At 44.5% G+C, this 21,731-nt stretch overlaps 1 protein-coding gene across 6 annotated transcripts in view; it reads left to right on the forward strand.

Moving 5' to 3' along the window:
• LOC119175757 (U-scoloptoxin(11)-Sm5a) overlaps positions 1–21,731 on the forward strand; it is a 248,667-nt gene that overhangs the window by 141,017 nt on the left and 85,919 nt on the right. For 4 of the 6 annotated variants that reach the window (XM_075876116.1, XM_075876117.1, XM_037426712.2 and 1 more), the window contains one exon: positions 18,500–18,639. In XM_075876116.1, coding sequence (XP_075732231.1) covers positions 18,520–18,639 — 120 coding nt within the window. In that variant the 5' untranslated portion in view covers positions 18,500–18,519. The remainder of the gene's footprint in view (positions 1–18,499; positions 18,640–21,731) is intronic. The other 2 variants (XM_037426713.2, XM_075876118.1) reach the window with 1 other exon arrangement.

Genomic DNA, 21,731 nt, shown 5'->3' on the forward strand with positions numbered 1-21,731 from the left:
CATAAATAATGCCGAACTTAACTATCTTAGAATGGCCTGAGGTGAGCGGCAAGATACCATTTACGGATCGGGGCTTGTACCGCCAACATTTACATGTATTCATCGTTACTCATATAAAAATACCCACAACAAGCATATTCAACATTAATTATCCGACGTTGTAACTTATCGGCGTTCTTTATCTCCTCAATTCTTAGAGATATGAATAATTTTTCTACCGAAAGTATGGCGAAGTTTAATTCTTTGAAGGTCATATTATTTCGTTTACGAGTGCTGTATTATGTATTTGTACAGCTCATTATTGTTATTATTATTAATATTGGATTTGTATGACATATAGGTTAGTTTATATTTACGGCTGTGAATTTGCTTGCACTGACACTACTAACCCTGCTTTATTTCAAAATTATAAAGATGTTGTAACACTCATATTTTCCCCCATTCTGTAATAGGCTGGAAAAAAAGCCTGACAATGTTGATGCACAAAAGTTTGATTCACATTCACCTCTGCTGATATGATTGGAGAGTGAAGCCATCAAACAGCGTCATAACTGATACTGCATAACAAAATAACTGCATGTCGGGCTACAGGAATGATGGATAAACGTAACAACGATTACCAAAACTTCAAGGACTACTAAACAGCCTCCTAACTATAAAAAACACAAGCACTTCATTATTTCCTACTATTTCCCGTTCTCGTGGCACAATTCATGACGTCGGAAGTTTGTTCCGGTGATCTCAGGATGAAATAAACTTTCGATTGGTTAACATGCAAGATATAACCGTTGTGAAATGTTTCATTCTATGCCTTGCTTTGTTGTGCAGTCGCATGCCCGTTCTGCCATGTATTGCCTGGCTGTCACGCGCAATGAACTGATTTCACTTTGTTTCCCGCGTTTGCAACTGCACAAGCAGAAATGGCAACGTGTACTCGAAAAGCACGAAATCGTAACTGGCTCAACGGCTAGTGTTTACATTCCACGCGTTTTATGAAGAAATTAGCATCGAAGAGCGCTTAAAGCGAAGGTGAAACAGAAACTACCATCTCGATTTTGAACTTGGGGCGCCTTCGATGCTCTGCCTAACCGAACGGGTGTCAACAACCATGAAACATATACAGGTGCAAGAGACGCCACCACTAAACAGAAAATGCGCTATGCCATGCCGCGGTGGTCTAGTGGCTAAGGTATACTGCTGACCCGCAGGTTGCCGGATCGAATACCGGCTGTGGTGGCTGCATTTCCGATGGAGGCGGAAATGCTGTAAGCCCATGTGGTCAGATTAGGGTGCACGTTAAAGAACCCCAGGTGGTCAAAATTTCCGGAGCCCTCCACTACGGCGTCTGTCGTAATCTTATGGTTGTTTTTGGACATTAAGCCATACAAATCAATCAATCATAGAATATGCGCTAGTCCTGCAACAATTCAAACACTGAACGACCCACGCGTGTAGTGTTGTCTATTGCAAACTCTTTTTGACCTCAGGCTCAGATACAAAGTTGTTTTTTTTTCACGATGGAATGCGTCAGCTGTTTGTTAGTACATTCACGAGGCTTGTGAACCCACAAGCCGCTTCCTGGTTTCTGCCCGCTATCTCGACCGCAGAAGGCTTCACACCCTCTACAGTGGCCGAGACAATACAGTTCGCTGCGTTGTACTCAGATGCATCGCAACGCGGCATACAAGGTAATCTAGGTAGCAGAGAACTCGAATGCTAATGTACGCACGAGAATTAATTGCGGGACTAAACCGCCCCCTATTCTCAACCGCTGCGCTGATCTAATTTGCGCCCCTAAGCAGCCTATTGAGAGTGACTCACTCGCACAATCGTACTCGCAGGATTAATTTACCGCCAGTGCCTGCTTTTTTAGGTTTTCCAACCAGACAATTGAATGCGCCACCTCTTATGCATAGTACGTGTTTCTCGTGAACGTGCTTATTGTGATTCCCCTAGAAAGCAAGGTTGAACAAAAGCTGTTCTTAATAATTAAAAAGTACAATATTTGTGCTCAATTTGCGTTTAAAATTTGGCTCTCGCCTTCGGCCAGTATATCAGCCCCATACAGCAGCCTTTTTTTTTGTCTCTGTTTGAACCGATCGTTAGAGGTCATCATTCATTGTCGTTGATCTTGCTCGAAATCGATACGTACCCCGGTGTAGTCAGCTTGAGCGAATCTGTAGAAACACTTTTTCGGACACAGCCAGGTGTACCGAGCTTTTCTATGAGTGAAATGGTCCATCGGCTACACGGTAACAAACAGCGTAGTGACTGACTACAAATGTCATTACTGGCACCACTAACAATTTTAAGGTGTGGTCTTTATTAGCTGATTAAGGCGCAGGTATCCTCCTTGGTTAACTGAGTAACAGCAAGCTTTTTCGTTTTGGGCGTAATTGAATGGTAATCCTCACGAACAGTGCATAAGCGTGTTCATTACGAATGCTTAAAATAATGTGGATGTGTTAATAAATAAACGGTAATGCGTGGGTTCAGCAACTTAATTAAATGGCACACGGCTCTTGCAGTGTGCGATATCAATGAACTAGCATATTGCATACGGCATCACGATTTCTTGTTCGAAGCATTATAAAAGCTTAAAGTACATGCACTGAACGCCTATTAATGACATTGCGTGTTAAACAAAGCAGCGGAATGGCGCATTAAATATCTCGCATTGTGTCACCGATTTTTTGCTGACGAGTCCTGTGTCGAAATTCTAGCCGCAGACGTCGAAAGGCTGCTCAAAATCACAGAACGCCGTCTCATTTGCACGATAATTTCTGTTAAATATAACCCACAAGGGGCGACAATATGTGATGCTGTGGCAATATGTAACATTTAGGATTCATCTGTTACCGGACAAGTCTGAACGGCAGTGACCGCTCAACTGGTGTGTGCAACTTAACCTCGTGCCTGAACACTACAGTTACATACACCTCTTCTAAAAGCAATAAAATAAGGTACTTTGAAACGTTTCGTGGCATCTGGCACTTTTTTTACGTCCAGTATTTCGAGGTGTACTTGAGGTAGAATACTGCAGGATTGGGCGTGTTGGTACGGCATCAATATGGGTGCAATTCAGCGCAACCAACAGGAGAGGACAGAAGAGAAGACACAGAGGAAGTTCCATTAATTTGATTTTTTTAAAAAGCATTCGCTTTTATACAGTTACACACTGTTACAACAGCCATGCGTAGAACACATTGATGTTGCACGAATTCGTCACGAGGACAAACCTAAATAAATATTTTCTTTGTGATTGAGTCGACAGAGGGGGGTACTTACATAATGAAAATTTGCCTATCTCGATGATGTCGCGTGTGGTGCGATCCCTGCATTTGGCGACAATCCTACAGCTTAATATATTGACCTACACCGACACGTGCTACGGTGAACGGACAGCCACCCCTGCTTTGATCGATCAACACTGTACAAATACACTTTCAACTTTTCTTTTAAACGACGTCTGGTCTGACCAATGTAATATTTACTATATGACAAGAACAGCTGATAACCTACTGTGAAATTCGGGTGCACGTTAAACTACCGCAGGTAGTCGAAAATTCCGTAGCCCTCCACTACGGCGTCTCTCGTAATCATATGGTGGTTTGGAACGTTAAAACCCACATATCTATGAACCTACTGTGAATTACTCTACTGGATTCCTGTAACATCACTTTGTTCCACGCATGGATGTTTTATCAGTGCGTAACTGAATAAAAGCAAAAGCTTTCGAAAAAATTAATTTTTGGAAGTTCAGCGCTCTGTGATCCCTGCTGTTTGTTTCGCTGATTTGCACTGACAATTACTTGAGGTAGTTGAACATACCACAACAAACTTGAGTGACGGTACAGAGGATGCGAAGCTTGTTGAGCGATGTGTATAAAATATAGGGTGCCTCCTGAATATAGGCAAAAAGCCTCTGCACTGAGAAGCAAGCGAGGCTGTGGAAAAATATCTTACTGAATTATCGGAGTTAATCAAGCCCGGGGTAGTATCCTCTCTTGGTAAGATGTTAAGCTTCACCCCCGCTTGCGTAGTTGCTCAGTGGTTAGCGTACTTGGCTCCGTGATGCGGTTGCCGCAGGTAGTAAGTACCTGAACCTAAGCATGGCGGTAACAGAGCTGGCGTGCTATGCAGAATGGCCCAAGTTTGGTGAAACTCGGGTTCTTTCCGAGCTCTGGTGAAATTCCTTTTTGAACGAGCCGTATATAGTACGAAAAGGTCAAATCAATCCCACAGCGCGCGCTGCGTGCCATTGGTTACGATGGAACGTGGCGTCACGTCAGAGGCGGTAGACAAAATTGTGCGGAGTCTTCAACCAGAGGCATCTTCTTTCATTTGTTTGTCGTTCGACTGAGTGCATAAGTGCACCCACGCAAGAAAAAGGTCATGAAAATTTCTTAACCAAATTTTGTGGAGGTACGGGCTGTTTTGGCTCATTTTCAAGCATTTAATGTCTGCACTATTATCCTTTAGAATACACAGAACCGCATCCTGAGAGAATATTTTCTGCCGAGTGCCTTACAACACAACTGCCAGAGCTAATCTCCGAGGCCCCGCGTATAATTATCATGGTTGGCCTGTACTACATTTTAGCGCGTTGTTCGGCCGGTGCCCACCCTCTCCGTTCTTTTTTTTTCATGGTGTGCAAGTTCCCAGAGCCCGTGCGCCCGGCTGACTAGCTAATTGACTGGACGGTATACCTAGCTAAATATGTCGACATGCCATGAGCAAGCTAATTAACATATCATAAAATACCGAGCTAATTATTATCATGTAGCTAACACAGCCCTAATTAGAAGCACGCTAATTAAAAAGAGCGAGTTAGCCCCTCGCTCCTACTTATCGCGCTGATTATGCGTATGATAATTAGCTGCACGCTACCTGGGATTGTTAATTAATCCTCAGTGAACTAATTCAGTGGTAATTTAAGTATTTAAAGTTAAAAAAGTAACTGTCATCATAAGTGAAGGCGAACAGACGTGGTGTTCACTCTTAAGCAGACCGCACAGACAGACTGAGCTCCTCCGATGGCCCTAGCTTTGCAAATAGTACAAGAGTGCTCACCAAAATTATTTTATCTGCCACGAGGCCACTGCTTATTGCTTACTGCATGACACGCTTGACAGTCACACCAGCAATGGGACAGTCACGAGTTCCATTCGGGCCTTCTTAGAATCAGCGAGCTTGTACCCGAGTTTGCACGTCAATCAGTTTGATCGACATTCGGCCGCGGCGAAGATCGGGTCTACCCGCCACGTTCGCTCTTGACGAGGAATACTGCTCACGCCGCAAGGCCAGCGAGCGGTGCGATTAATCTACGAGCTTAATCACATGGATTACATAGAATAAGCGGATTATGCACACAGACATGAAGAACGACAGCTTATATCATTAGGGGCCACAATGTCCCGCATTCGAAATCACCGCGCTCAGGGCCTACCACTCGCAGCATGAAGCAAGCGCCCCGATAGCATTTGCTGCGATAAATGTTACAGATCACTTGTTTGTGGAGAAGTTGTTTCTAGCGATTTGTCACTGCAGAAATATGCTCAGACGCGTAATGTTAGCAGCAGTAACCAGTCCATTTATTTATCTGTAATTTTCTATAGAAGTGAAACGAGCTGCAATTGAATGCTTCGTGTGCGTGCTTGTTGCCTTCGAGGGTGGAAATTTCGATGGTGCAGGTGGAAAGGAAGAACTTGCTCGAAAGAGAGCCCGAACTTACCCTGTTCCCCGTATGCTCCCCTGGTGTTCCCCAGTGTAGCATTGTTGGAACCTATTCTCTTCCTTTTATCTATTATTGATATTCATAGAATTTATGACGATTGTAAGTATATAATATATGCCGATGATTGTTCAGTACTTATTGAATGAAGAGACTTGGAGATTATAACAAAAAAAGGTAATACATTCTGTGTTAACTTGGAAACCAGTGTAGGTTAAATAGTCCTATTTTAAATTAATCAAAAACTAAATGTGTGTTGTTCCGTGCCCCCGGCATTTAGGAAAAATTGACGACTTTGTAACTCTCGGACCATTTCAAATAAAAATAGAGAAACAGATTAAGATTCTCGGTGTAATATTTTCAAAACATATGCCCTGTTTTGACCATGTAAAAGCTTTATTACCAAAATAAGCAGAGCAGCCGGCGTATTAAATCAGAACCGTCGAATTCTTCCTGTTAACATAAAATGATGTTATATTTCGCCCTTTTTAACTCTCACTTATATTATCGTACACTAATATGGAGAAAGACAACATTATCAAACTTACAGCAAATACTCTTGGTCTAAAAAAGCGCTTCGTTCAATAAAAAGCTCCTCAGATTTAGACCCTTTATTTCAAAAACATAAAACCACGAAGATTCCCAGCATATAAAAACACAGACTAGTATTAACGTACAAACTATTTGAAGCAATAGCAAATCTTAGAGCAAATAAAATTGCCTACCCTTTCAGGTATCACTCTCCATACCACGTTTCCTTCACGCGTACTCATTATGGAAAAGAAAAACTTGGCCGTGTACTCGCACTCACCCTAAATGATCTATGCCAAAAAAAAATGTTCATGTTTCAAACAGTACTAACAAAAACTCGCTGGATCTTTTTTTGTAAATGAACTTTTATATGAATGTATGGAACAACTGATGGTTATTTGGTAATTTTCGCAGTAGTTACTTAAGCAGTAGTTTCTTTCTCATGTATCTTTGGCAGTTCTTTATAACGCACGTTTTTTTCATTATATGCAGTTTTTTGTTGTTTAACTGTTTTGTTGTTTCATATTTTTTCTTTACAGCATTGTCGGTAATATCGTTCTGATACAGATATATTTCGTACTGTCACTGCTGCGTTACAGGGCACCACTAGTCAAGCTGCTCAAGTGCAGCTTTTTCTCTGATCTATTTTCGCATGAACATTACACTGTATTGGGCTTTGCGAAATGCGAAAATAAAATTTGGTCTGGGTTTCGATTTGGATTTGGACTTTGAAATACCCAAGAACACGCCTGTGGGAGGCGCGATGTTCAGTTTTGAATAAGACAGTGTGACACCTACGCTGGCGTTGCTGCTGCACTGTTGATGGGTCTGTTGAGTGGAAAACTAAAGACGACTCTTTACAGAAAACCAACAGACAGCCAAGAATGCCGATATTACGCTAGTCAGCACCCGCGACACTGCAAACAAGGGATCTTCGTCGGACATGCGAGACGTGTAAGAAGGATCCGAAGCGACGACGGTGACTACGTTCACCCCTTAAGCAAAGGAAACGCCAGTTTAATACTGGTGTCACACGGACACTTTCGAAAGGCCATCGAGTCAACGGCCGTCGAAATTCCCCAACTCCATCAATTCGATCGAGCTGTTGCGCTGTTACACGGCAGTTTTTAATGGTTGTTGAGTGGTTAAGGTATCTCTCGGTAAAATTGGGTGGCGCTGCAAATGTTTGGCTTCATTATCTAGTTTTCGTAAGTGAAATCATACGAATTAACCCTAAGGCCCACATGCGTCTGTTATTTTAGTATAAATATTTCAATAAATATGTATACATACTTAATAATGCATGTTATGTTTTTAGGTTGTTGAGTAATGAAAGTGCGGCGATGTTGTAACCGCATGAGCAGGTGTGGCTGCCGTGATGAGCAACCACGGAGCAGAAGTTCTATATGCGAAGGCTGCAATTGTTTTTTACATGGGTGTGACCAAGCAGCTTGATGCAAGCATTGAAGCGGCGAAGAAGGAAGCCGACGCCATCGAAGAACAGCTGCTGTTTCTAAACACTTTCATGACGACCATGGACGCGGTAATCGACATGTCTGACACATATTTTCTATTTTGTGTTGCACCTGGAGTCGAGTCCCTACATAGCCTGCCTGTCGCAGGGCCTCGACGATTTTGTCGTACACACTGGCGTTCCACTTTTGCCGTCGAAGATTCAGCAGCCGCTCCTACCACAAGTCGATGAGGAACGCCGTTTCTTGCTCACCTCAGAGTTGGCGTGGTGCTGGAGCAGTTTTTTTTTCTTTTTTCGCGGTCATGCGTCATCAATTTTGTACAAACCACACAAAAGCAGTAACTACACCAGGCTTACTGTTTCACACAGGTGCACACACAGGTGAAACTTACTGTTTCACACAGGTGAAACTTACTGTTTCACACAGGTGCACACACATAAAAAAATAATCCAGAACTTCACAACGCGGTGCGCAATGTGGTGGTGGAAACAAACTGGCCACGGCTACAGTGCCTAGATTATACATAGATTCAAGGCACTATACTACGGCGAGCCAGCATGTTGCTGGGAACGAGAGTGTGCGTTGTTTCCGCTTCCGTCGCTCAATAGTCATTGAAGTTTCAACTGAGGTGTGGGGTACTTCGTTGACTCGATGGACCGTTGACTTGATAGCCTTCTAAATCGTCCATGTGGCAGCTCGTTCTTGTCAATTCCGTCAGTGAACCATTGACTCAACGGCCTTCGAAACGCCCGTGTGACCTGGGTATAAAGAAATTATACCCTCAAGACGTTCTAAACGGTGTCTACAACGAAGCATGCAAACTAACCAGGAAATCAATTCTATCGAGCGCAACCCAACCTGCTGCCAGCCTTTAAAATCAAATATTCAAACCACTTCAAGACATAAGGAATATCCTCCAAGTATTGTCTCATACTGACAAGCAACGAGCGCTATGAAGATTTCCCTTAGTTCCAAAGGTCGTGTATCAGCACAATGGAAATTTCGAAGACATGTTAGTGCATGCAAAAGTAAACCCGCATTCTACTGCCCACATAACACGTTGCTCTCGTCCGAGATATACAAGACTTGAAAACACATTCGAGGTGCTGTTAAAAGCACCCTATAAGTAATTACATCATCATTAAAAATCTTGTTTTACCTGCACTCGTTTGAACGTTATCTACATGATCGAATGTTCATATTGTGACAAACGGTACATTGACGAAATGGGACAGCCTGTTATGTTAGATTTAGCAATCATCGTGTGTGCACTAAAAGGAAATTACTGAAAGCAGTGGCACAGTATTTTAATGCAGCAGGTCGCAAGTTTGACGATCTCACGCGTTACATAATTCAGTCAAACTTCCGGTCCCCAAGTGACAGAAAATGTCGTCATACTTTATTCAATACACTCCTAAGAGAGGCTCTCGAATCCATACGATGTAATGAAAACCACTGAGAGTTGAGCCCTTCTTTCAGGAATTTCTAACCCAGCATTGTTAATTGTGTTCTCCTCTCCCAAGCGTGATTCAGCGATACGTCACCCCCCTCGCCTCCGTTTTTCGTGATGGTGGCCCCTCTCCAGCACCTCCGCGTCCACAGTTGCACTCTCTCCTTCCTTTGTTTGCTTCGGAGAAATAGGGTAACCATCCATCCCGTGTTTTGCGGGATTCTTCCGAAGCTTCATGTATGGTGTCCCGAGTCCCGGGTCGGTACAACTATATGTCTTAAGTTTGTTCTGAACCACCCATGCAGAATTTTTTTTAATCTCATCCAACGCAGGGCCAACAAGCGCTTCAAGCTACAAAACACGAAGCTCGCACGAATCGCACGCACCAAGAAATGCTGCGACAGCTAGCGGTGGCTGTGAGGGGATTTGGCCGCATTAACCGAACTTCTGTGTCAAGTGCGACACCTTTCACGAGTACATTGTACAACTATAATAATTATCAGAATAGTTGCCAAAAGCACGTAACCAGCTGAATACCCTATTAAGATGCCGAAACAGTAAATTGATTAATTTGATCGATATGTGGGGTTTAACGGCGAAAAACCACCATTTGATTATGAGAGACACCGTAGTGGAGGGCTCCGGAAAATTCGACTACCTCGGGTTCTTTAACGTGCGCCCAAATCAGAGCACACGGGCCTACAGCATTTTCGCCTTCATCGAAAATTCAGCCGCTGCAGCTGGGATGCGATCCCGTGACCTGCGGTTCAGCAGCCGAGTACCTTAGCCACAAGACCACCACGGAGAGGCGCCATGACAGTAAAGAAAGAATACATTTGTCTCGAATATACTTCAAAAATGAAAACTGATTTTGATAGCTGCCTGTGTTAGTACCCCCTTCTCTCGTCCTCACTCGCTTCCTTGAAGAGTTGGTAGTCCTAGGTACCAATAACTTACACACTAGTGCCAAGAAAATCAGTTCTTGGCTTGAAGAATACAAGTCCACCTATCTAAAAGGTGGCTCGTCCGTACAGCCCCTGTTTACGGACTTTCTTCATCGCAAGCATTCATGTTCTGCTTTCTTCTATTCGTTGGGTGTATACCTTGTATGGCATTACTTAATGCCAAGGCCATGGTGCACTAGTGGTTGATATTCAGGAAAATTGGTGTTGCGCAAGATGGCTGTATGGCGAACATAAATTGAAGGTCTCAACTTGCAAATGATAATATTTGTGTCATGTACGGTATATTTTAAGTGACACTGTATATGTGTATTCGTGTGCTTCCAGCCATTTTGTCTGCTGGATATACACAAAATTTGCTATGGCATGATATGAGTGTGTTTAGAGCATAAATGAAAGGTCATGCATTGTATATACCACAAGATACGTGTCATTAGCTTTATATATACCAGGTTATAGATGTTTGCATGCATGACAAACATGTGATATGCTGTGAACTAGGCGACATGAAATGAATTACTCCATTTGCCTCAAAGACAAACAAGGCGATATATGCTGCTCTTTGCTGTCCATTTCAGATATTGCATTGGTTCCCAACAGTGCATGAGATCTGCCTTTTTTTTTCTTCGTGAAACTGTATGTTAAACAAAGGACATGGTAACAGCGATATGTTGTAAAAGAGTCATGGTTTCGCCAAAAGGGCGAAGCAATGAATGCGATAGCAACATATCCGAATATTTTACGAAGCAAGGCTAGAATTTTTAGAAGCAATATTAATTATAGTAAGCATGCGCTTGCTAAGTAGCCAAGTTTCCTGCGGCGCGGCCACAGTACATGACCAGGACAAGGCTCCTGCGTAGAGACGGCGTTGATATACAGAGTGAGGCTAGCAGTCAACTCATTTGGATCCGATCTCACGTAACTCTACGAAACGCTGGTGTAAGAGAATACGGCCACTCCATGTAGACTTTTGGCACTTTTTTTTTTTCATGTTGAGAGTGCAGCCCGCAGAAGCTCCCACCTGCTGTGGGGGAACAAGGCGCGCGCTTATCATAGCAGTGATAGCGCGGCAACCATAACCCCCTCCCCTCTCTGTTCTAAGGCGAAATGAGTGTGCGCAGAGGATACCGGCCGGAAAGGCGATGTTCGCTCCGCAGAAAGCGAAGGCTAGCGCATCCTTCCCCGTATATACAGGGTGTTTCAAGAAATGTGTCCACTATTATTTAAAAATTACCCAAAGGACGTATCTGCGTGCTACCTGTGGTGTTGCCTTATCCGTGGCATATGGCATATTTAGAGAAGTACAAACATCGTTTACAGCAGTACACAGGAATAAAAATAACTAACCGTATAAGCAGTAGAAATAGCCTATCAAGTCCAATGGGCGAATTAGAGTACTTACTACTAATAGCCCATAGCCGCTTTGAAATTTCCGAAAAGTGGCCACTGAAAATCACCGCGGAGCGATGCAATGATCCTAATTTAGTTGGAGAAACCGAAATCCACGCACCAAAGAGCGCATCTACCATTAACTTCGAAAATGCCCTCAATGACGACGCTGTTTCCCTTTGAAAGAGTTTTGGTAGCGTGAGGCGGAATACGGAAACAGGAAGGGATAAACTGAGAGGACAGAGCGCTACTAGAAACAACACGAAGCAACAACACGAAGCAACAACATGAAGCGACAACTATCGTCGACTGTTTTCCTCGCCGCTATCAACCGCCAATCTAGGCACTTCGTTTCGTGGTCGCTTATCGACGCTCCCTTATTCTTCTCCTCCAATGTGAGAAAAGCAGTGTCGTCATTCAGGGCGTTGTTGAAGTGAATGGTGATTGCGCTCTTTATTGCGTGGGTTCTAATTTTGACCGCTAAAATAGCCAGATTTAATCACTCCGCGGTGATTACCAGTGGCCACTTTTCGAAAATTTCAAAGAAGCTATGGACGATTCCTAGGAAGTACTTTAATTTGCCCAATGAACTAGCACGGCTATTTTCACTGGTTAAAAAGTTGATTGTTTTCATTTCTGTATATACAATTGTAATTATTATTTGTACACCCCTTAAGATGCTTTCTGCTACAGTAAAGGGAAAGCCGCCGATGGCATGCAGATGCCTGCTTTCTGTATTTTTTTTAAGAATATAGGACACATTCCTTAAAACACCCTGTACATAAATACATATACATATAAGTGAATGACGGCACTGGCGACGGCGATGGCGAAAGCCAGCCGAGACTGTCCATATAATTGCCAACGCAATAATAATGGTTGAATGAAGACAGCAAGATCACTCTATCCTAACCGCTGTAACAGTAAATCAGGCGACTTTGTAAAGTGGGCTTGCCCTCATAAATATTCTTGTTGTGAGAAAGCCAGCTTTTATAAATGTTCTTCCGCGTGCTACGTTCACGCCCCGCACACCAGCAACGCCTACCGATGGAGCCTTTGAGAGTCTGGCATCACATGCGGAATGAAGCTTACAATATGGATAAATACTACAAATACTAGTGCGTACTTTAACCACTTATTTCATACTTTCTTATTGTACGATGTTATTCGAGAAGTTTAAATTGTGCTTTATTGCAATGTAATCGATAAAGTTGAAAGCGGCTTGTGTGAGTGAAGCTTTAACATATGGCTGTGATTTGTGTAAAGTATAGCACCCTTAAAACCACGAGCATTTGCATGGTCTGGTGCCCGATGGCAATGAATGCTTGTACCACGCAATATTACTGTGGCATTACGTGTTGCAGTGTGAAGTCTATGTTCAGGACTCGTGTGCTTGTAAAGCATGAAAGTTATTTTCACTTCATTTACGAGCAGATACATTTATGTTTTTTTACTGTATTTCCAAGCAGACGCGCGGCTGCGTACTGATAGCGTTTGTAGTGTCATGTTTGTTGTGTATTATAACATAATTGTCTTGTCCATTCAACTGGAAATGAACACAAAAAAAAAGACACCTGACTGTGTGCTATAACTCCTGCTTGCCACACAAACGACCTGGGTTTGATCGTCACTCGGACCCGGAAGTTTTTTTATTCATTTTATTTGCATCTTTCTCGGTTTTTTGGTCTCAGAAAAGGTGATGAGTTTTCGTTGACAACCAACGACGCCGATGTCGACACCAGAATTTCTGCGAAACGAGCTATTTAACGCTATCGCGATAATAGACCGAGAACAGACTGGAACTGCCACCTAGAAGGGCACACCACCTGACTATTTTTTATGAAGGAAGCAAGAGATAGAGAAAAAGAAGATAGGAGGAAAGGAAAAGCATATAACATAGCAAGGTAAAAATTATTTGGTTACGGACAGAAAGAAGTAAAAACAGAAAAAGATGGAACTTTAGATTAGATACAGTATACAACAAGCCCCATATTCTTATGTACGCAGCTTTTATCATGACACACTTGAAGAGTTATACTTGAGCGAAAGTTCGCTTTGCTCGAAAGTTCGGTAGGTCCTGAAGTCTACCAGCGATGAGGCCTCAGTGTGTACTCTAAATACTAAAAGCCACACTTGTGAAATATTTATCCGACCCATAACAGAAATTAGTTGGCACATACGGTCGTAACAGTAGGGCCGACGACAATTGCCATCACGAAGAAAGAAGAAAAGAATGATAGACTCCCATCCCCCTCACCTCTTGCAATTCCATCGCCACAATATTTCGCTCAGAACAATGTTGGAGTTGTTTTACAGGTCGCTTGGCTGTCCTTGTTACTGTCCCGCCCATCGCAAGAGGCACAAGGAATGCCCCTAGGCACCCTCCACAGATGGCGTCGTGAAAACACCACGCCTGAGACTGCGTGCTCTGAAATTGTGAGGCAGCCTTGTGCAACCCTCTGCATACATACACTGGTACACATATTCTAAAGCAGCAGCATGAACATGGAAAATGCCAGGGGCTCTGCAAACACGGGGGAGGGGGGGAGAAGTAAAGAGTAGTTTTTTTTTTCAGTTCTGCGATTTTATCTCACTGCTCTGTGTTCATCCGTAAAAAAAAAAAAGAAAATCTGACAGCAATGACGCCCTTAGGGCAATTGTAGGCAAAGGCTGAAAAACGAGCAAAGAAAGCCACTGCTATGGCATCTACGTCACCAGCACTCAAAATCTTACAACGGGCCAACGTAGAAATGCCTCCTGACTCACACGAAGAGCTCTATTGATACGAACCAGAGTGGAATTCGAGAAACGTCCATTATGAATACGGAACGCGCCCACCAACCAGGAGCAAGGGAACAAACACGCATGCTACCTTTCTTTCTTTTTACTAAACGTAATCCAGATAGTCACTTGAGCATACAACTATTTTATCTACGTAAGAAAATTGTAGCCCAGTTGCGTTTCTAACTCTGACGTTTCTAAGTTCATAAGACTACTCTTATTACTGGTTTCCTGCAGATATCCAAGCTGCCAGAAATTCATTTTTCACATGCACAAAACGAGCCTTTAGGGCCGCATGCGCGCCATCACAGGAGGCATGATGCTTTTTTTTTCTTCCTGCTTTACGACAGCCGCCAGTCTTCAGGCTCCAAACTGATTTGATTGATTTATATGTAGGATTTAACGTCCTAAAGCCACCATATGATTATGAGAGATACCGAAGTAGAGGGCTCCGGAAATTTCGACCACCTGGGGTTATTTAACGTGCACCCAAAACTGAGCACACGGGCCTACAGCATTTTCGCCTCCATCGAAAATGCAGCCGCCACAGCCGAGATTCGATTCCGTGACCTGTGGATCAGCAGCCGAGTAACTTAGCCACTAGACCACCGCGGCGGTGACAGGCTCGAAGCGTTTACTATGAACAGTAGCGATATGACCCTCGGCACTAGCAACTTTTTACTTTTTTTTAATTTATTAGAAGGATAAAACGAAAGCGAAGGGAGGGGCAATGACGCAGTGTACTTTTAGCAGTGTATTCAGAGAAAAGCGAAAAGATTGAATGGTAAGTAGTGAAACAAAGAGGGCATGATATGCATATGCTCAACGACACTGGCGCAACATAAAGTCGTGCAGTGCAGCCTCACCCCCCCCCCCCCCCCCAGCTTGAACAACCTAAAATGGCAGCCCAGTTATGACTGCTCCGATTTCGCAAGCCAAAACCGATATACGATTACGAGGCATGTCAAAGTAAATGCCTCCAGATAAATTGAGGCCATCTGGGATTGTTCAACGTGAACATACATCAAAGCACACGGATGCTTCTCGCATTTCGCCTCCATTGAAATGCGTCTGCCGCGGCTGTGAGTCGAACCCGCGGTCTTCAGTCTGGTAGCTCACCATCTCTGTGCGCTTAACTACCACGTCGTGCGAATTGACAGCATAGTAATGAAGATAATTTTCTGGGCACCATTTTCCTTTTTGTATATATCATGTGCTTTACCAACTGGAACAAAAATACAATCTGACGCTCGTATTTAAACGCTTGTGGAATAACAGAAATCATATTATCACGCGTTTCATTTTGATGCATTCGGCCTTCATCTACACAGAGTTTGCAGCGCACCTCACAGACCACACCCCAATTTTTTAGAAGCTCCACGGCTGTTTTAATCATTTCGTTGCGGTTGTGCGCACGACGCCAATATTCCAGGTTAAGATCATGTGATTACCAGCGATAACACTCGAATCTTCGATAGCACACGTGTATTACTCTTTGTTCGATTATCGGCGGCCAACGCCCTGTTCACCGCTATCAGTGTGCAGTGTGTGTCCGGTGACCGATTCCTTCGTCAACATCATGACCCCACGGCGATATCTCAGTAGACAAATATGACAATGATTTTAGATAGATTTCGTTCATTTAAAAAAAAAACAGTTTTTCTTTTCTGTCACGTCTGCTTGTAGCCCCCGGGCCATATAGGTACTCAATATTGTTCAGGTAGTAGTAAACTTTGCAAAAGACGGCTGTTTAGTCAAGACCGAAAATTTCAGATTTTGCAAGCAAACATAACACACTGAAAGATCTACTAGCAAATATTTCAAGTCATAAAAAAAATGAACATGCCACATTAAACAATACAGGCACGTGACCCTACCACTTTGCCAGCATTTACAAAAAAGTGCATACTTCAAGTACGCATGTTGTTTAAAGCCATGTGTGATGCATCATTCACATCAACGTTGCAAAACTTTGTCTTATACTACTTACAAAATAGTAAAATGTGCATTCGGTGAGTAGTCACTAGGCTTTTTTCTGTATTAATATTTTCTTGCATTAGTGTTATGTGACAGCCTCCTGCTGTCACAGCAAATAAACACACAGCCGGAGTGGTCACTAAACTCGTCTCATTTTTTCCCTTTCTTTCCCCTCTGAACGCAATCTCACACCACGTGGTGCATAGCAAATGTGGTTAACTTAAATGCGCTTTATGCATGCATGGATATATTTTGAATAACTAATTTATGAAACAACCTGCACGAAGTTCACCAATATTTTTTACCAACAGCTGCAATCATCAAAGACGATTAGCAGTAAGCTACGTACACTAAAAGATAAACCTTTGCCGCTTCTTAAGCAAGAACTACTTGGTCTTCTCAAGCGTCACGTAAGTTTCACCCAAGTTCATTCAAACAACAACGTAGTACTGTGGTTTGCGTGGTAGAGAGAAGGCTGGAGGCTCACGGGAAAGTTGAGTGGCTTACTGTGGCTTTTGTGACACGGTGTTACGCGTTGTTCACTTTCAAGAGGAGTTGTTTTTCAATATTTTCGCCGCTGATTTTTCCACGTTTTCTCGTTAAGAGGTCCGCTGTTACAGCGAACACACTCTGCATGAGTGCGCTGGAGGTTAGGATGACATTTTAACACAGGACCACCGCAGCGCACCAGCTCATCGTTGCGCAGTGCTTCTATGCATTGTTTTGATGTCCTCAACAAATTGTCACCCATTGCTGTTGATAGCGCTCGGGTAACGCGTTACAAGTAAGGCTAAAGAGAAGGAAAAGAAAAGGGGCTGTGTAGTGATCTACCGTCAAACAGTAGCGGGCGCCCCTGTAGCAGTCGCACATTTTGCGGGATGAGACCTGCTGTAGAAGATCGGTAAAAAGTGATTGATTACCGTTAATAAATCAGAAAAAATGTCTTTCAATTACCCATGACGCTAGTTTGAAAAAAAAGTAATTTATTACATTACAAAAGCACAAAAAAATCACTGCATATCCACGGAGTGAACGACGATGAGTGGGGCGAAGCTTCAGAAGGTTCTGCCGGCAAACCTTAAATCCTTCATTCGTCCATCTGTCCATCCATCTGTCTGTCTGTTTGTCCGTCTGTTTGTTCATCTGTTTGTCCATCTGCCTGTCTGCCTGTTTGTCCGTCTGTTTGTCCGTCTGTGTGTCCATCCGTCTGTCCATCTATCTGTCCATTCGTCTGTCTGTCTGTCTGTCTGTCCTTCCGTCTGTCTGTCTGTCCGTCCATCCGTCTGTCCACCTGTCTGTCCGTCTGTTTGTCCATCCGTCTGTCCACCTGTCCGTCTGTCTGTCCGTCCATTCGTCTGTCCGTCTGTCTGTCCGTCCGTCTGTCTGTCTGCCCGTCCGTCTGTCCGTCCATCTGTCTGTCTGTATGCCTGTCTGTCTGTCCGTCCCTCTGTCTGTCTGTCTGTCTGTCTGTCTGTCTGTCTGTCTGTCTGTCTGTCTGTCTGTGTCTGTCTGCCCGTCTGTCCGTCCGTCAGTCCACCTGTCCGTTCCTCCGTCTGTTTGTCCATCCGTCAGTCCACCTGTCCGTCTGTCTGTGTGTCCATCTGTCTGTCCACCTGTCCGTCTGTCTGTCCGCCCATCCGTCTGTCCACCCGTCCGTCCGTCTGTCTGTCTGTCTGTCTGTCTGTCTGTCCGCCTGTCTGTCCGCCTGTCTGTCCGCCTGTCTGTCTGTCCGTCCGTCCGTCCGTCTGTCTGTCTGTCTGTCTGTCTGCCCGTCTGCCCGCCCGTCCGTCCGTCGGGCTGTCTGTCTGTCTGTCTGTCTGTCTGTCTGTCTGTCTGTCTGTCTGTCTGTCTGTCTGTCTGTCTGTCCATCGATCCATCCGTCCGTCCGCACCTGCTGAGTGAGTCATAGAACTAGGCTGCCACATACAAAGAGATATGCATGTACAGACCCATGGATTTAGGAGCTTCGCCGCTAAATGTAATAGATTATAAGATCTGATTCTTTGTAGCGCTTTAAGTACAACTCTGATTAGATGACGTAGATGAAGCAGACAAAAAAACACATTTAGACCGGGTCCTTCTCATCAGGTAAACAGGTGACATTTCTTGTTATGTTTGCATCATGCATCTTGCGCGCACATGCGAATGCGATGACGAGCAGAGCCAACTGATGGTTCTGTCCTGTTTCCCCATGACGCAGCTACAAGGCTCTCGGCAGCAATGGACCGTGGCGGCCTGCCTTGCTGGGTGCTGCTTTGCGTCGTGTGCCTAGTGCAGGCGAGACCGCGCTTCTACGGTCTGGCTCCCATGAAGCCCAGGAGTCTCACGGTGAACATCTCAGTGAGCCGCACGATTCTTCCCTGGTCAGGGGTTCGACCAAACTGCGCCTGCTCAGGGCTCACGCTAAGTCTGCAATAACTAAGGCGGCAATGATATTCCCAAGCCCACGCCGCCGTCGTCTTGTTCAATTGAAGCGAGAAAACGGCACTCGCTATTGGATTGCATTTTAGACCCGAGAGATGCTCATCGCATATGGGCTGTCGACGTACCCTCCATTTTCTATCGAGCATGTCACTTATATATTAGTAATAATAATATAGTTAATTAATATAATATCTCAAAAGCACGACGTGATTACGAGGGACACTGTATAGAGAAGGGGCTCCGGAAATTTCGACGACCTGGGGTTCTTTAACGTGCACCTAAATCTAAGCGCACGGGTCTCAAGAATTTTTGCCTCACTTATGCATTACGGTTGCCTCTTTCACCCTTAAATCGTGGAGCCACATTTACAGTAAGGTGGGCGGAAGGCACTGAGATAATGGTACGTGATGATGCTTGCTTGGCTTCGAATTCCTCCAGGTGCTGCCTTACGTGCAGACGTTATACAAATGTGCCTCTTTACATGTGTCAATAAAACTTTATGTACTATATTTAATAACTGTTTGTGGTATCATGTGAAATACACATTTTCTTAAGCAATGCATAGCAATTGCATTGTTTTTTGGCAAATATTTTATTCTGAGAAACAGGAAGCAACAAGGGCAATACGAGGTCATGCTAATGATTGGGCCATCGAGGAGGAGGAGGAGGAAGCAACAAAAAGGGAGATGGCAGGGAGGTTAACCAGAAAGACATCCGGTTGGCTACCCTACACTGGGGGATTAGGGAAGGGGACAAGAAAGACGAGAAAGAGGGAAGAGAGGGAAAAGTAAAAAAAAGGTGGGGGAGAGACTGACAGTAATTTCACTGCAGCGTGTAGACCTCTACCGCATGTCAGAGGCGTTCACTCAAGCCTGTCTTTCTCAGGAAACACAGCAGGGCTTTCACTGCCTTGTGGGCTGTCGAGGCATGTGGACGTTGCTGTAATAGCACCTGCACAGAAAGAGGCCGATCATCCAGTCGCCGCATTGCGTTGGCAAGTACTTGTCTATCTGAGGCAAATCGAGGACAATGGCACAGCAGGTGTTCGATATTTTCGTCGGTGCCGCAAACATCGCACGCCGCACTGTCAGTAATTCCGATTAACGTGGTATAAGCTTTCGTAAAAGCAACTCCCAGCCAAAGGCGATAGAGAAGCGAAGCTGCACGTCGATGTAGGCCGGGTGGAGGCCGGAGTTGTAGTGAAGGGTCGAGCTCGTGCAGTTTTGTACGTCGTATGCTTGATGTGTTCCACTCAGTCAGTGTGAGACTGTGGGCCAGTTGACGAATCTGCCTCGCCGCATCCGCTCTTGAAAGCGGAATTTGAACGCTGTTCGCTTCTTTATGTGATGTGCGAGCAGCATGATCTGCAGAATCATTGCCGCCTATACCACTATGCCCAGGTAACCACTGAAAGACGATGTCATGGCCTTTTTGTATTAAAAGGTGGTGAAGTTTCACGGTTTGGTAGGTCAACTGGTCGTGGCATCCGCGTCGGAGAACTGATATCAGGCACTGTAACGCTGGTTTTGAGTCAGAAAACACAGCCCATTTACCTGGTCTTTCTTCTGAATTGATATGTTCCAGTGCATTGCGCAAAGCCTCGAGTTCTGCCGTCGTTGAAGTTGTCACATGTGAAGTCTTAAAACACCGAGTTACCCCTTGTGATGGTATAACCACTGCTCCACCTGAACTAGACAGCGTAGTAGAGCCATCCGTGTAAATGTGCACGTGGTTACTGTAGTTTTGTTCCTGTAGGAATAGACTCAGTTGTTTCAGGGCATATGTCGGTAAGTCCGATTTTCTCCTTATTCCTGGAATCACTAAGTGAACTCGCGGCCGGCTCAAGCTCCAAGGAGGAAGCAGTTGCTTTGATGCAGGTGCGTATGTCTCAGCAAACGATGAGCGATGCTTGTAGACAATAGTGCCGTATGTCGTGCGAGGCCTTTCAGCAGCTAGGCTCGCCAGGTGGTGAGAAGGGGTCCTGGCATAATGCCTGAGGTGCATGCGCATTGTCTCGGTAATAATATGCGTATTTATCGAGTGATCTTGAGCGATGGCAGTGGTTTCAGCCGTTGAAGCATTGCGGAGTAATCCAAGGCATACCTTAAGGGCTTGGGCTTGAATGCTCTGAATTGCGCGCAAGTTGGTCTTGCCGGTGTTAGATATTGCAGGTAAGCTGTACCGTAAGAATCCGATAAACAGCACTCTGTACAGTTGTAGCATGGATGGTATGGGCACTCCCCAATTCTTTCCTGCAAGGAATTTGAACATGTGGCATGTTGCGATCAGCCGCTTCTTCACATAGTTCACGTGTGGAGTCCACGACAGGTTTATATCTATTATGACTCCCAAGAACCTGTGGCTTCTGCTGAACGATATGTATTCTTCATTAATCGATATACTGTAAGCAGACATTGGTTTCCGCGTGAGCGCTACCACTGCACATTTTCCACAGGACACCTCGAGGCCTTGTTTACGAAGATAGCATGATGTCGTTGTAGCAGCCTTCTGAAGGCAGGCGCGTAGCTGAGGCCTTGTCACACCTGATGTCCAAATGCAGATGTCATCAGCATAGACAGAAAGTTCTACAGTGCTAGGTAGCTGCTCGACTAGACCAATCAGAGTTAGGTTGAAAAGGGTAGGGCTTAGCACTCCTCCCTGAGGAACTCCTCGGCTGCTGTAATAATCAGGTGTTGGGCCATTCGCAGTCATCACGTAAAATGATCTCAGCTGTAAGTAGCTGTACACCCACATATATATCTTGCCACCAAGACCTATTGTTTCCAAAGCACTTAGGATGGCTTCATGGGTGACATTGTCGTAAGCCCCCTTAAGGTCTAGAAACAGGGCGGCGCACAGTCTCTTACAGGCTTTCTGGTGTTGAACATATGTCACCAGATCAACAACGTTGTCGATTGACGAATGGACGCGTCTGAATCCGGTCATGGATACTGGATAGATTTCGCAGTGCTCTAAATACCACTCCATTCGTGTTAGAATCATTTGTT

Source organism: Rhipicephalus microplus, chromosome X (assembly GCF_043290135.1).
Source record: "Rhipicephalus microplus isolate Deutch F79 chromosome X, USDA_Rmic, whole genome shotgun sequence".
NCBI classification, from domain to species: Eukaryota; Metazoa; Arthropoda; class Arachnida; order Ixodida; family Ixodidae; genus Rhipicephalus; species Rhipicephalus microplus.